A 13,222-nucleotide genomic window follows, 5' to 3' on the forward strand; every position below is an offset into this window, starting at 1 on the left:
GTTACAAATGGGGAAAAGATTTGCAAAGCACGTATTCAACAACATATATACATAGACACCGTTGGTGGGATAATAAATTAGTAAAAGCACAATGGAGCTCAGGATAGAGATTCCTCAAAAAACTAGGAATGGAACTACCACTCCTTGGTATTTATCCAGAAGAATTAAAGTCAGTATACTATAGTGATACATGCATATCTCTGTTTACAGCAGCACAATTCATGATATAGCCAATTATGGAACCAAACTAAGTATTGATATAACCATCCTAGATGACCATCAACAGCTGACTAGATAAAGAAAGTGTGGTACATATACCCAATGGAATTTTATTCAGCCACAAAGAAGAATGAAATTATGCCATTTGCAGGAAAACAGATGAAGCTGGAGAACATTATGGTAAGTGAGATTAGACAAACTCAGAAAGTCTAAACTCATATGTGGAAAAGCTAGAGAGAATAAAGAAATGAAACTGCATGAAAATAGAATACAGGAAGGTGGTCTGGGGTGGAGGGGAGATAAAGCAGGGTTATGGGAGAATGAAACAGACCAAATTTACACACACACACACACACACACACACACACACACACACATAACATGTATGAATATATATCAATATAGCACAATGAATCTCATTATGTATAATTAAAATGCACCAACTAAAAAATCCTTCTTCCTGTAATATTAAGAAATGCAATAATTTTGCCAGTAAGAGTATAAAAATGGTATATAGAAGCAAAGCTGTAACATACTGAGAAAATGACTCCAGAAGGTATCTCAAATAAAATGAAACAAAAGGATGAGCATGAATGAGAAATAAGATTAAGATAACAAAATTTATATATTTAGACTTTACTCTCTTTCCTCAGCTTTGAAACACAAAACGATATAATAATTATATTATTGCTGAATTTGTAATGCTTATAAACATAATGTGTATAAGAATATCCAAGAAAGGTATATGGAGAAAAGTATGGAGCTGTGTAGTGATCTAAAGAAGGATACTGAGCTATAATAGAGCTAATACCTAACTGAAATTAACTTACTATAATGTACCTCTGATGTCACGAGGTACATGGTAAACTCACACTATGGCAATATGTGAAAAAAGAGTGAAAAATTTGATAATGAAATTTAAATGCTTCATTAGAACATATCTAATTATTGCAAAACAAAGCAGTAAAGTGAAAGCTAGGATAAGAGACATGGAAAAAGCAGAAAATAAATTAATATGGCAGACAAATTTAATTATGTCAATAATAATATTATACATGAACTGATTAAATAATTCTATCAAAAGCTAGAGAGTCTCATCCTGAATAAAAATCAAGGTGAAAAGCAATATATATGCAGGCTATATTAAAAAATTCTGAGAAATTCAACAATAATAAGTAACACATATTTAAATATGGACAGAAGGCATGAATAAACATTATATAAAAGAGGATACAGGGACATCTAATAAGCACACAAGAGATATTCATCATGATTATACATTCATTAAATGTAAATTAAAATGATAATTAGGTACCACCACACACATATGGTTTCTAAAAGTATTAACAATAGTAGGTGTTGGCTAACATGGAGCAACTGGAATTCTCATGCATTGCTGGTGGGGTTGCAAATGCTAACACCTACACCAGAAAACAATTTTGCAGTTTCTTACAAAGCTAAACATGTACTTTAAAAATGATTCAGTAATCCTATTCTGAGAAAAATAAAAACTTGTTCTACATTAAAAACAGAACAACTTTAGTCATAATCACCAAGCTAGAAATCACTCAAATTTGTCTTTAAATTGCTATACCTTGGCAGACCTAAATATCAAACACTATTCTGCAATTAAAAGAAACAAACCATACATACATATAACAGCATGTATGAAATTTAAAAGCAGTTGCTCAGTGAAAGACAGCAAAATAAAGCAGTGAAAGAGAAAGCTAGAATGTGACATTCGACATTGCATTGTTAGAGTTTGGGTGCAATGCTGAAGGACAGATGAATGGGTACAGGGGGAAAAGGGATGACAATAAACAAATAGCGTGTGCGAGTGTTTTGGGGTGATGAAACTGTTCTGTATCTGACTTCAGTGTTTGTTAAGTGTGCTAACTTTCAAAAGTTTGACATCTACACTTCCATGTTTATGGTAGCAGTATTCACAACACCCAAGAAATGCAAACAACCTAAGCGTCCTTCAATTAAGGAATAAAAAAAAAAAATGTGGCCCAAATACACAATGAACTATTTCTCAGCCATAAAAAGAATAAAATTCTGCCAGGCTTGGTGGTGCACTCCTGTAATTCCAGCAACTCCGGAGGCTGAGGCAGGAGAATCTACTTCAAGAACAGCCTTGACAACTTAGTAAGACCCTCAGCAACTTAATGAGACCCTGTATCAAAATAAAAAATAGGTCTGGGGAGCTCAGAGGTAAAGCACCCTGAGTTCAATCACCATTAAAAAAAAAAAAGAAGTCCTATTACTTCTGGAGAGAAAAGAAAATCATTATGCTAAGTGAACATAGTCAGGCACAGAAAAACAAGTACCCTGTGATCTTATTCACCTGAAGCTGGGGAGAGTAGAAGGGGAGGAATGGGAAGAGGCTGATCAATGAGCCCTAACTTACAGTTAGAAGAGTAATAAGTTTTGGTGTGCTACTGTACAGCAGGGTGACTATAGATAATAATCTACTATACATATTACAAAGCTAGAAGAAAGGATTTTGAATGTTTTCACTAGAAAGAAGCATGTTTAACCTGATTTAAACATTACAAAATATATGTAACAAAACATCACAATATGTATAATTTTAATGTTTTTAGGTAACAAATTAATACATCTGTATATTAAAAGAAAAAAATCAAATTTATCATAGTTTTATGAAATATATCTCTGACTCACCACAGAGTAGAAAAAAAGATGTTCTGATAGTGTCAAGTGTTTAAATAACAAGTCATGCTGTGGGCAGAAACCCAAGTTTTTCCGAATTTCAATCATGTTATCTGAAATGTCAAGTCCATTAACATGGGCTTCTCCTCTGGTAGGAGGAAAACGACCTAGAATTATGTAGAAGACATGGAAAAAGCTAAGCTTTGTTGAGAGAATATGATTAACACATTGCAAATTAGTGCCTCACATTCATAATCTATTTGTGGATTACTCAAGAGAATTAGCACTATTTCCTGCAGAGGAATAGTTCAGAAAAATACAGAAAGTTAAATCAGGGTGATGGAATTAGTTCTCTTAATTTTCTCTTTTGTTTACATATACTAACTTTCTACAGTGGGCATGCAATATGTTGATAATGAAAACATTAAAATAATTTTGCTACATTCTAATATATAAACACTACATTTAAATAGTAACCTTTGTGAATTATATTAAGTACTTTGTAGATACTACGAAAAAACATAAAGATTGGGAATATGTGACATTTATCCTTTGACCCATTTAAACTACTTAAAAATACTATTAAAATACATTTTTAAAAAGTATATTTAGGGCTGGGGCAGTGGAGTGCTTGCCTCGCATGTGCGAGGCACTGGGTTTGATCCTCAGCACTGCATATAAATAATAAATAAGCATAACAAAGGTATTATGTCCATCTACAACAAAAATTTTTTTTAAAAAAGTACATTTAAAATATACTTCAAAGTAGAAAACTGTTTTCAAAAATGCCTATAATAAGGATAACTAATTTGAAAGAAGACAATGCTCAACAAAAGGAAATAACTACAGCATATGAATATGAAAGATTATTAACAATTACATGGACATTAAAAAACATGTAAATATTAAATACCACATGGATGCTGGAAACTATGTGGATGACATAAGCATAAAGAAATTTTGATTTGAAATTATCTTCTCAAAAGCCAAATGCAAACTGTCATGCTACACAGTAGAAACATTAATGAAATATTCATTTTTATTAATAATTAATAATAAGTTCAAAAGGTGTACAGAATTTAGTACTTTGTTGTCATTAGGTTCTTTCTTTCTCATATTATTACACAAACTCTTCCATTTTTAAGAATTGAAATGACAGCTCAAAAAGTCCAAGCACCTGTTTATCTACAGAAAAATAAAAACTAAAATAAGAACCCAGCAGCCCCTAAACATACTAATGTGTTCAGAACTCCTGAAAATGTTTGCAGCAACCAAGCACATAATCAAGAAAAAGGTGACTGAAACATGATACAAATCCTCAGAGTCATTTAAATTCCTTCTTGCTCTCCCTGCTTGGAAAGATCATGGGAGACCTAATTCTAAGAGAATTGTGTTAATTTTTTTTTGTACTGACTAAGGATTGCTGAAGGACTGAGCAAGTCTTAGATCTGTTTCAACTAACTTGGAACTCTTTAAAGGAGGAAAAGTAGATAGGTAGAGGGCATTTTTAAAGGCAAATGGAAAAGCTACTACATACATCCTGGGGCAGAAGACAATAGCTGGCTGGCATTCCCTTCACCTACCTCAAAACAGGAAGAATGGACCAAAAACTCCGTGTAGGGCTGGGGATGTGGCTCAGAGGTAGAGCACTTCCCTAGCATGTGTGAGGCACTGGGTTGAATCCCCAGTATCGCATATAAAATGAATGAATAAAAATAAAGGTTTATCAACATCTAAAAAAAAAAAAAAAAAACTCCACATACCCCTACAACATTTTCACCTTGAAAAACTAAAAACTTATACCAATTTAACAATAATGTCTCATTTAAATATTCTCCAGCCTCTAGTAACCAACATTCTACTTCCTTTTTTTTATGAATGCAGCTACTTTAGACATGTCTGACAAGTGGGCTCATATTGTATTTTTCTTTTTGTAATTGTTTTTTATTTGGTGTAATATGGTAATGTTCTTGTAATATTATTCATGCTGTAGCACATGACAGGATTTCCTTGTATTTTAAGTCATGAATATTCTACATTTTATTCAAAATGTAAAAATCTGTTTATAGAAATCTGAATTGCTTCTACACCTTGGCAATTGTGGATAATGCTGCTAATAAAATGAGTAGGTACATGAAAATCTCTCTTCAAGATTCTCATTTCAGATATGGGCCAGGAGATTCAAGTTGGTGGTTTAGAGGAAGGATCCATGGCTTGGGATCCAAGCAGTTGGAGTACTCTTCTCAGATGAATCAAAAAAGGAAAGAGGGACTCCCCTTTTAAAAGTCTAGCAGTCCCACCCTGATAGTGCAAACACAATATCAGACAGTCTTCCAGGAACTAAGAAATTCAAGTACCTTGAACAAAGAGCAAGAAAAGAGTACACTAGAGCCAAGTCAGCTGTGGCAGCAGTTGCAGTTCAGCACAGAGTGGAAGGTAACACAGAGAGAGAAACACAAAGGGAAGATCCGGCACAGAAAAACCTGTACATCAGAAAAGCAGCCTGAACTTAGCTAATCCAGAGGCTGCACAGTGAACTGGTATTTAAAAATTGCTCTGTATTTCTCCACTGGCAAGCTGAGAGCTGGGTGCATTCTGCTGCTGCAAGAGCTTGGAAAAATCCTAGAAAACGCTGCCACACTGTCCTGGAAAGCGTATCATGTGGTCCAGGGTAAACTTAGTAGGTGAGTGAAACAAGCACAGGGAAGATTCTACCCAAGAAGATTCAAGTCATAAAAAGGGAGGGGAGTGCAACTCACTTTCCTTTGAGTTTGGGGGCTCACAGGACTTCTGAAGAGGGCCGGGAAACTTAACAGGTGGGTGAATACACTCAGAGACTAAGCCTGAGATGGCCACATTTGTGGGCAGCACTGAGTGTGAGACCTGTGGAGGTTTGGCTCCCCTGACATGAGAGTACAATTCTTGTGAGGATCCTGAGCTCCAGATTCTCAGCAGAGATAGGCACTTATCTACCTGGCCCTAAAGGTGTGATCTAATCTCTGAAGAGAAGATGCCAGTCAATAAAGTCCCTAAGGTCTGAGCCCCAGACAAGGGAACTTCATTTAGACTTTGCAAAAGCCCACCCTGGTCTGTCAGGACAAAACTCCAATGGACAGTGCTTTCATCCTACTTCACACTGGTGAGAAGGGAAGCTGACAGCTATTTCAAACAGCTTCAGTTTTAGGCCACTCCAGCTGGCAGCTCAGCAAGCAAAACAAAAAGAAGGGGTTAACCACCACCAGCCTGTTCTCTCTCCCCCAACTCAGTACACTGCTCATCAAGAAAATAGAAAGGCCAGAGGGGCATAGGTAGTAACAATCCACTCCTGTCAACTGTTTTGACCATCTCAGTGGAGATAATTCTTTCATTTTTTGGTGTTCATGTATAAATATACATAAACATTGTTTTTTTTAGGATAGTTTTCCTGATCTTATATTTTCAGGGTTAAGGTTTTTGGTTTACCTTTGTTCTGTTTCATTTATGTTTGTTTCTCATTTTTCTTTCTCTTCCTTTTTCTGCTAACAGACATATTCTATTATTCTTTTTATCTATCTTTTGGGGTTTTTTTTCTATTTTTCTCTTCCTTCTTTATAATCACATCCTTCTGTATTCTCTCTGTTCATATTTTGAACATTCTAAGTTTTCTTCTACCTTCCTATGACATTTCTTTTTTCTTTTTTTTTTTTTTTTTGGTAAAGAACTGTATTTTTAACACCTTTTAGAACTATTTGGTTTATATATTTTATATTTTTGGTTTATTATAATTCTCTGTACCATCAGTTTTGTTCCAGTTATTAATACTGTTTAATGCTACATTTATTTATTATTTACTGTTTTTGCTATTGGCAACTGCTGACCCCATTTGTGTTTTTGTGGTAAGTTGTGTTGTAGATGTCATAGCAGGCATCGGGTGTTTATTTTAATGTTCTGTATAGTTTACATTGGTTATTGCTATTGTTTGTTTTTCTATGAGGTGCTGGGAAATCTACAGGGACACTACAATTTCACAGGGCTGAAACTCCTCCTGAAGTTAATCCAGTCAAAAGACAGTGCATAACACTCCACACACAAATTAACAATAAAACTTCAGCTCTACTTTAATACAAATGATAGAAGAGATTAAAACCCCCAAACTAATGACTAAGAGCCAAATAGAAACTGGGGAAGCCCTCAGGTGCCACTCACAGACATTCATTCCAATAGCAAAACAGAAAGCATTAACACAAAGGATGTGGAGACTACATGTACAAGGCATCTAAGTCTAGATCACTCTAGAACACTTTAGTAAGAGAAGGTGATACCCTAAAAAGACCCATATATAAGAAAAGAGAAATTCATCCCAACAGATGCATGAAACCCAACACAGGAATACAAGGAATAAGAAAAATCAAGGTAACATGATGCCTCCTTAAGTTCACAATTCTTTAACAAAAGACTCCAAAGATACTGAAGTGGATGAAATATCAGATAAATAATTCAAAAGAATGATTATAAAGGGCAGGGACTGTGGTTCAGTGGTACAGCGCTTGCCTGGCATGTATGAGGCATAGGGTTTGATTCTCAGCTTTGCATGAAAATAAATAAATAAAGGTTCATCAAAAACTAATACAAATGTTTTTAAAAAGGAACGATTATAAAAATGATCAATGAATTCTAAGAGAACAATGACAAACAACTGAATGAATTAAGGAAGCAATTACAAACAACTGAAAGAATTAAGGAAGCATCTGGATACAGGAAGTATTCATACAGACAAAATCAAAAAAGAACTTCTCTACAATACAATATAATTAAAGTGTATAGAATGTTAAACATGTATAGAATGTTAAAAGCCTCAAGAGAAAAAGGATAGGTCACATTTCAAGGCAAGTCAATCAGAACTACTTCTGTTTCTCAGCACAAACTCTAAAAGCCAGGAGGGCCTGTAATGATGTGTTCCAAGTCCTGAAAGAAATAACTGTCAACCAAGATTGCTATATCCAGCTGGGTGCAGTGGTACATGCCTATAATCCCAGAAGCTTTGGAGGCTGAGGCAGGAGGATCACAAGTTCAAAATTAGCCTCAGTAACTTAGTGAGACCATGTCCAAAATAAGAAGTGAAAAAAAAAAAAAAAAAACAACTGGGAATGGGAATGTGGCTCAGTGGTTAAGCACCTGTGTTCAGTTACTGGTACCTAAAAAAAAAGAAAGATTGCTATATCCAGCAAAACTATCCTTTAAAATCAAAGAAAAAGAAAACTTTCCAATATAAGAAACTAAAAGAATTCCTCACTACTAAGCTGGCAATAAAGAGCTTACTTAAAGAAATACCCCACACAGAAGAAACAAAAAACAAGTCCCAGAGCTCTTCAAATATCATTGAAGAGTAGCTAAGCAAATGAGAAACAGGACCAAATTAAACATTAGAAATATGTCAAAATGGCAGGAATTACTAAACATCTCTCCGTAACATTGTTGTAAGTGATCTCAACTGTCCAATTAAAAGAGACTGGAAGAATGGATTAAAAATAAGACCCAATGACATGTTGTTTGCCAGAGACTCAACTTATAAACAAAGATAGGTACAGGTTGAGACTAAAAGGATGGAAAGTGATATATCATACAAATGGAGCCAGAAAACAAGCAGGAGTAGTTACTTTCATATCCAACAAAGCAGGCTTCAAATCAAAATTCATCAGAAGAGACAAAAATGGTCAATGCATACTGGCAATGGGAACAATCCAACAAGAAGCTCTAATGATAGTAAATATCTATGCCCCCTTTGGTGCACCTATTAACACAAAATGGTCACTACTCAGTTAAATCCCCAAATAGATACCAGTTAAATAATATTGGATGATTTCAACATTCTTCTCTCTCCAGTGGATAGACTGTCAGATATAAATGCTGTGAAGACTCTTTGGATGTGAAAAATTTTAAACTAAATGGAATTAACAGACACCTATAGGATATTTCATACCCAAACAGCTGAACACACTTTCTTCTCAGTTAGTTATGAAATGTTCTCCAAAACAGACCATATTTTAGGCAACAAGGCAACTCTGAGCAAATATGATTGATATAATTAATATAGCTGATATATGCTCATCTGGTCATAATGGAAAAAAATTAGAATTTAACACCAAAAAACTCTTACAGAAACTAAACACATGGAGACTTAATGACACAGTTGTGAATAATGAAGGAAAGCATGATAGAAAAAATCAGGGGGAAAATTTAAAAATTCCAAGAATCTGATGAGAATATTGATACAATATACAACACTTTGAAGTGGTCCTAAGAGAAAATCTTATAAGACAGATTCCAAATAAACAACCTAATTATGCATTCAAGGCCCTTGAAAAACAAGAACAAATCAATGCCAAAATCAGCAGAAGGAAGAAAATATTTAAGATCAGAGTCAAAAATAAATAAAATTAGAATTTAAAAAATATAAAGTATTAAAAAAACAAAGAGCTAGAATGATAAACCCTTAGCCAAACTAATCAAAAGAAAGAGACATAAAGGGGGGAATGGGGGAGGTAAAAGAAGAATGGAGGAACTTTGGATTGTGTAGAGGGAAATGAGGGGGTAAGGGGGCGGGGGAAGGAAAGAGTGAAATGAGACAGACATTACCCTATGTACATGTATGATTACACAAATGGTGTGAATCTACATCATGTACAACCATAGAAATGAAAAGTTATACCTTTATTTGTATACATGAATCAAAATGCAATCTGTAAAAATAAAAATAAATAAAATTTAAAAAAAAGAGAGAGGGGACTCAATTAATAAAATTAGAGATGGAAAAGGAGAAATCAGTACAGACATCATAGAAATCCAGAGGATCATTAGGAATTACTTTGAAATCCTCTACTCCAATAAACTGGAAAACACAAGAAGAAATAAGACCAGATGGAGTTTCAGCTGAATTCTACCAGACATTTAAAAAATTAAGGTCAAGAAAACTACAGACCAATATCTCTAATGAACTTAAGAGGCAAAAAATCCTTACTAAAATAATATCAAATCATACTCAACAAAATATTAAGAATATTTTATATCATGACCAAGTTGGTTTTATCCCAGGGATTCAAGGATCGTTTAACCTGGGGAAATCAATAAATGTAATTCACTGTATAAATAGAATTAACGACAAAAATCACAGTCAATGGATACAGAAAAAGCCTTTGACAAAATTCAGCACCCGTTAATGATCAAAACACTGAAGAAACTAGGGACAGAAGGAACCTACTTCAATATCATAAAGGCTATATACAAGAAACCTAAAGCTAACATCATAGTGAATGGGGAAAAACAGAAAGCATTTTCTTTACTATATAGAACAAGACATGGATGTCTACTCTTACTCCTCCTATTAAATATAATACTAGAAATTCAGCAAAGTACTAGGTAACAAAATCAACATACAAAAATCAATAGCTTTCCTACACACTAATAATGAATCTGCTGAAAAAGAAATAAGGAAAACATTTCTATTCACAATAGCCTCAAAAACCAAAGCAAAAAAATAATGAGCAATAAATCTAGTGCAGGCCATATAGCACACCTCGTAGAGTGCCAGCCTCTCATGCTGGAGGCCCGGGTTCGAGTCCCCAGCACTCTGGGCTTCTGGAAATAATAAATCTAAACAAGGAGGTGAAAGATCTCTGCAATGAAAACTATAAACACTGAAGAAAGAAACTGAAGGAAACACAAGAAGATGGAATGACCTCCCATAAACATGGAAAGGCAGAATCATTATTTCTAAAATGGCCATACTACCAATAGAAATACAATACAATCCCATGAAAACACCAGTGATATTCTTCACAGAAGAAACAACAGCCCTAAAATTCACTTGGAAGAATAAAAGATCAGAATAGCCAAAACAATACTAGGCCAAAACCAAACCAAACAACAAAAAACCCAATGGTGGAGCTACCATAATACCTGACTTCAAATTATACTATCATGCACAGTACTGGCATAAAACCACACACAGATAAATGGAACAGAACAGAGTACACTGAGACAAACCCACAAGGACACAGTAATCCTCGACCAAAGTGTCAAAAATACACATGGGAGAAAAGACAACCTTTTATAAAAAAAGGTGATGGGAAAACTGGTTATCTATATGTAGAAACAAGCAATAATGTGAAGAGCAAGCCTACAGAGTGGGAGAAAATCTTTGCCACTCATACTTCAGATACAGCACTAATTTCCAGAATCTATAAGGAACTCAAAAACTTACACCAAGAATACAAATAACCCAATCAATAAATGGGCTAAGGAAATGAGCAGATACTTCAGAGATATATGAAACATCTCTAGTAATAAGAGAAATGAAAATCAAAACTACACTAAGATTCCATCTCACCCCAATTAGAATGTCTATTATCAAGAATACAAGCAACAACAGGTGTTGACGAGGATGTGGGGAAAAAGGTACACTTGTATATTGCTGGTGGGGTTGCAAATTGGTGCAGCCAATCTGGAAAGCAGTATGGAGATTTCTCAGAAAACTTGGAAAAGAACCACCATTTGACCCAGCTATCCCACTCCTTGGCCTATATCTAAAGGACTTAAAATCAGCATACTACAGTGATGTAGCTACTGCAATGTTTATAGCAGCTCATTTCACAATAGCTAGATTGTGGAACCTAGATGCCCTTCAATAGATTTGCAAGTATTTTATTGAGAATTTTTATATCCATGTTCACCAAGGATACTGGTCTAAAGTTTTCTTTCCTTGATGTTTCTTTGTCTGGTTTTAGTATCAGGGTGTGATACTGGTTTCATAGAAAGAGTTTCCTCCTTTTCTATTTCATGGAATAATTTGAGGAGGAATCATATTTATAAGTTCTTTAAAGGTCTGGTAGAACTTGTCTGAGAAATCCATCTGATCCTGAACTTTTCTTTGTTTATAGGCTTTTGATGGCTTCTTCAATCTCATTACTTGAAATTAATTTGTTTAAATTTTTTATATCCTCCTGTTAGGTCATATATATCTCTAGGAATTTATTGATACCTTCAAGATTTTTTATCTTATTGGAATAGAGATTTTCAAAATAGCTTCTGATTATCCTCTGTATTTCAGTAGTGTCTGTGGTGATATTTCCATTTTCATTGGATTTTAGTAATTTGGGCTTTTTCCTCTTTCTCTTGGTTAACTTGGGTAAGGGTTTATCAATTTGTTCATTTTTTCAAAGAATTAACTTTTAGATTTGTTGATTTTTAAAAATTGTTTCTTAAAGTCTAATTTCATTGATTTCAGCTCTGATTTAATTAATTCCTATCTTCTGCTGATTTTGATGTTGAGCTGTTGTTTTTGTAGGGCCTTGAGATGTAATCTTAGATTATTTATTTTGGTATCTTTCTATCTGTTAATGTATGAGCTCAATGGGATTGAGAATCTTAAGTCTTCTATTACTGTATTGTTGTCTTTTCTCTCTTTAGTTCTGTTAATATTTAATTTACTTATTTATGTGATTGGAGGCTGGATGCAGATATAAATACAACTGTAGTATCTTCTTGATGAACTTACCCTTTTATCAACATGTTCTGTTTTCATCTCCTGTAATGGCTTTTGAATAAATTCTATTTTGTGTCATAAAAATAAAGCCACCTTTGCTTTATTTTGCTTGTCATTTGGATTGAATATCTGTTTCCATTCCTTGATTTTCAGCCTATACATATTGTTAAATCTAAGATGAGTCTCTTGTAGACAGCATATGCATGGGTCTTTTTAAAATCCACTTAAAATTAAATTTAGTATTGTAGTTAAGGACATATATTAGCCATTTTGGTAACTGTTTTTTGTTCTGTAGTTCTTTTGCTCTTTCTTTTATTGCTGTCTTCCATTATTATTTGGAATTTTATAGTGTGTTTTTTTATTCCTTTCTCTTTACCTTTTATGTATATATATATATTTTTTGATATGATTAGCATAGGACTTAAATAAATCATTCCATAGTTATAACATTTTAAGCTAACAACTTATTCTTTCTCACATAAAAATATCCTACACATTTATGTCCCTTCCACACTTGATGTTGACACCATTATTTTTAACTTGTTAATAATATCTTTTAACCAATTATTGTAGATATCAATATTCTTAATACTCTTCTTTTTGAATTTTTATGAAGGTTAATGTTTATTCATTATTATTACATAAGAGCATAATATTATTACATTAATAACAATATTATTATTAGAGAAATCTGTATTTGTTTATATACTTACCTTATTAGCATCTTTTGTTTAACTTGAAGAATTCCCTCTAGCTTTTCTTGTAATAGTAACAAACTATCAGATGTTGTTTGTATGGGAATGTCTTTAT

At 33.8% G+C, this 13,222-nt stretch overlaps 1 protein-coding gene across 1 annotated transcript in view; it reads right to left on the minus strand.

The window, feature by feature from the left end:
- Positions 1–13,222, minus strand: part of LOC124969945 (phospholipid-transporting ATPase ABCA3-like) — a 161,687-nt gene that overhangs the window by 73,943 nt on the left and 74,522 nt on the right. The window contains 1 exon segment of the mRNA XM_047532948.1: positions 2,905–3,059. Coding sequence (XP_047388904.1) covers positions 2,905–3,059 — 155 coding nt within the window.

This window comes from Sciurus carolinensis, chromosome 18, assembly GCF_902686445.1.
Source record: "Sciurus carolinensis chromosome 18, mSciCar1.2, whole genome shotgun sequence".
NCBI lineage: Eukaryota > Metazoa > Chordata > Mammalia > Rodentia > Sciuridae > Sciurus > Sciurus carolinensis.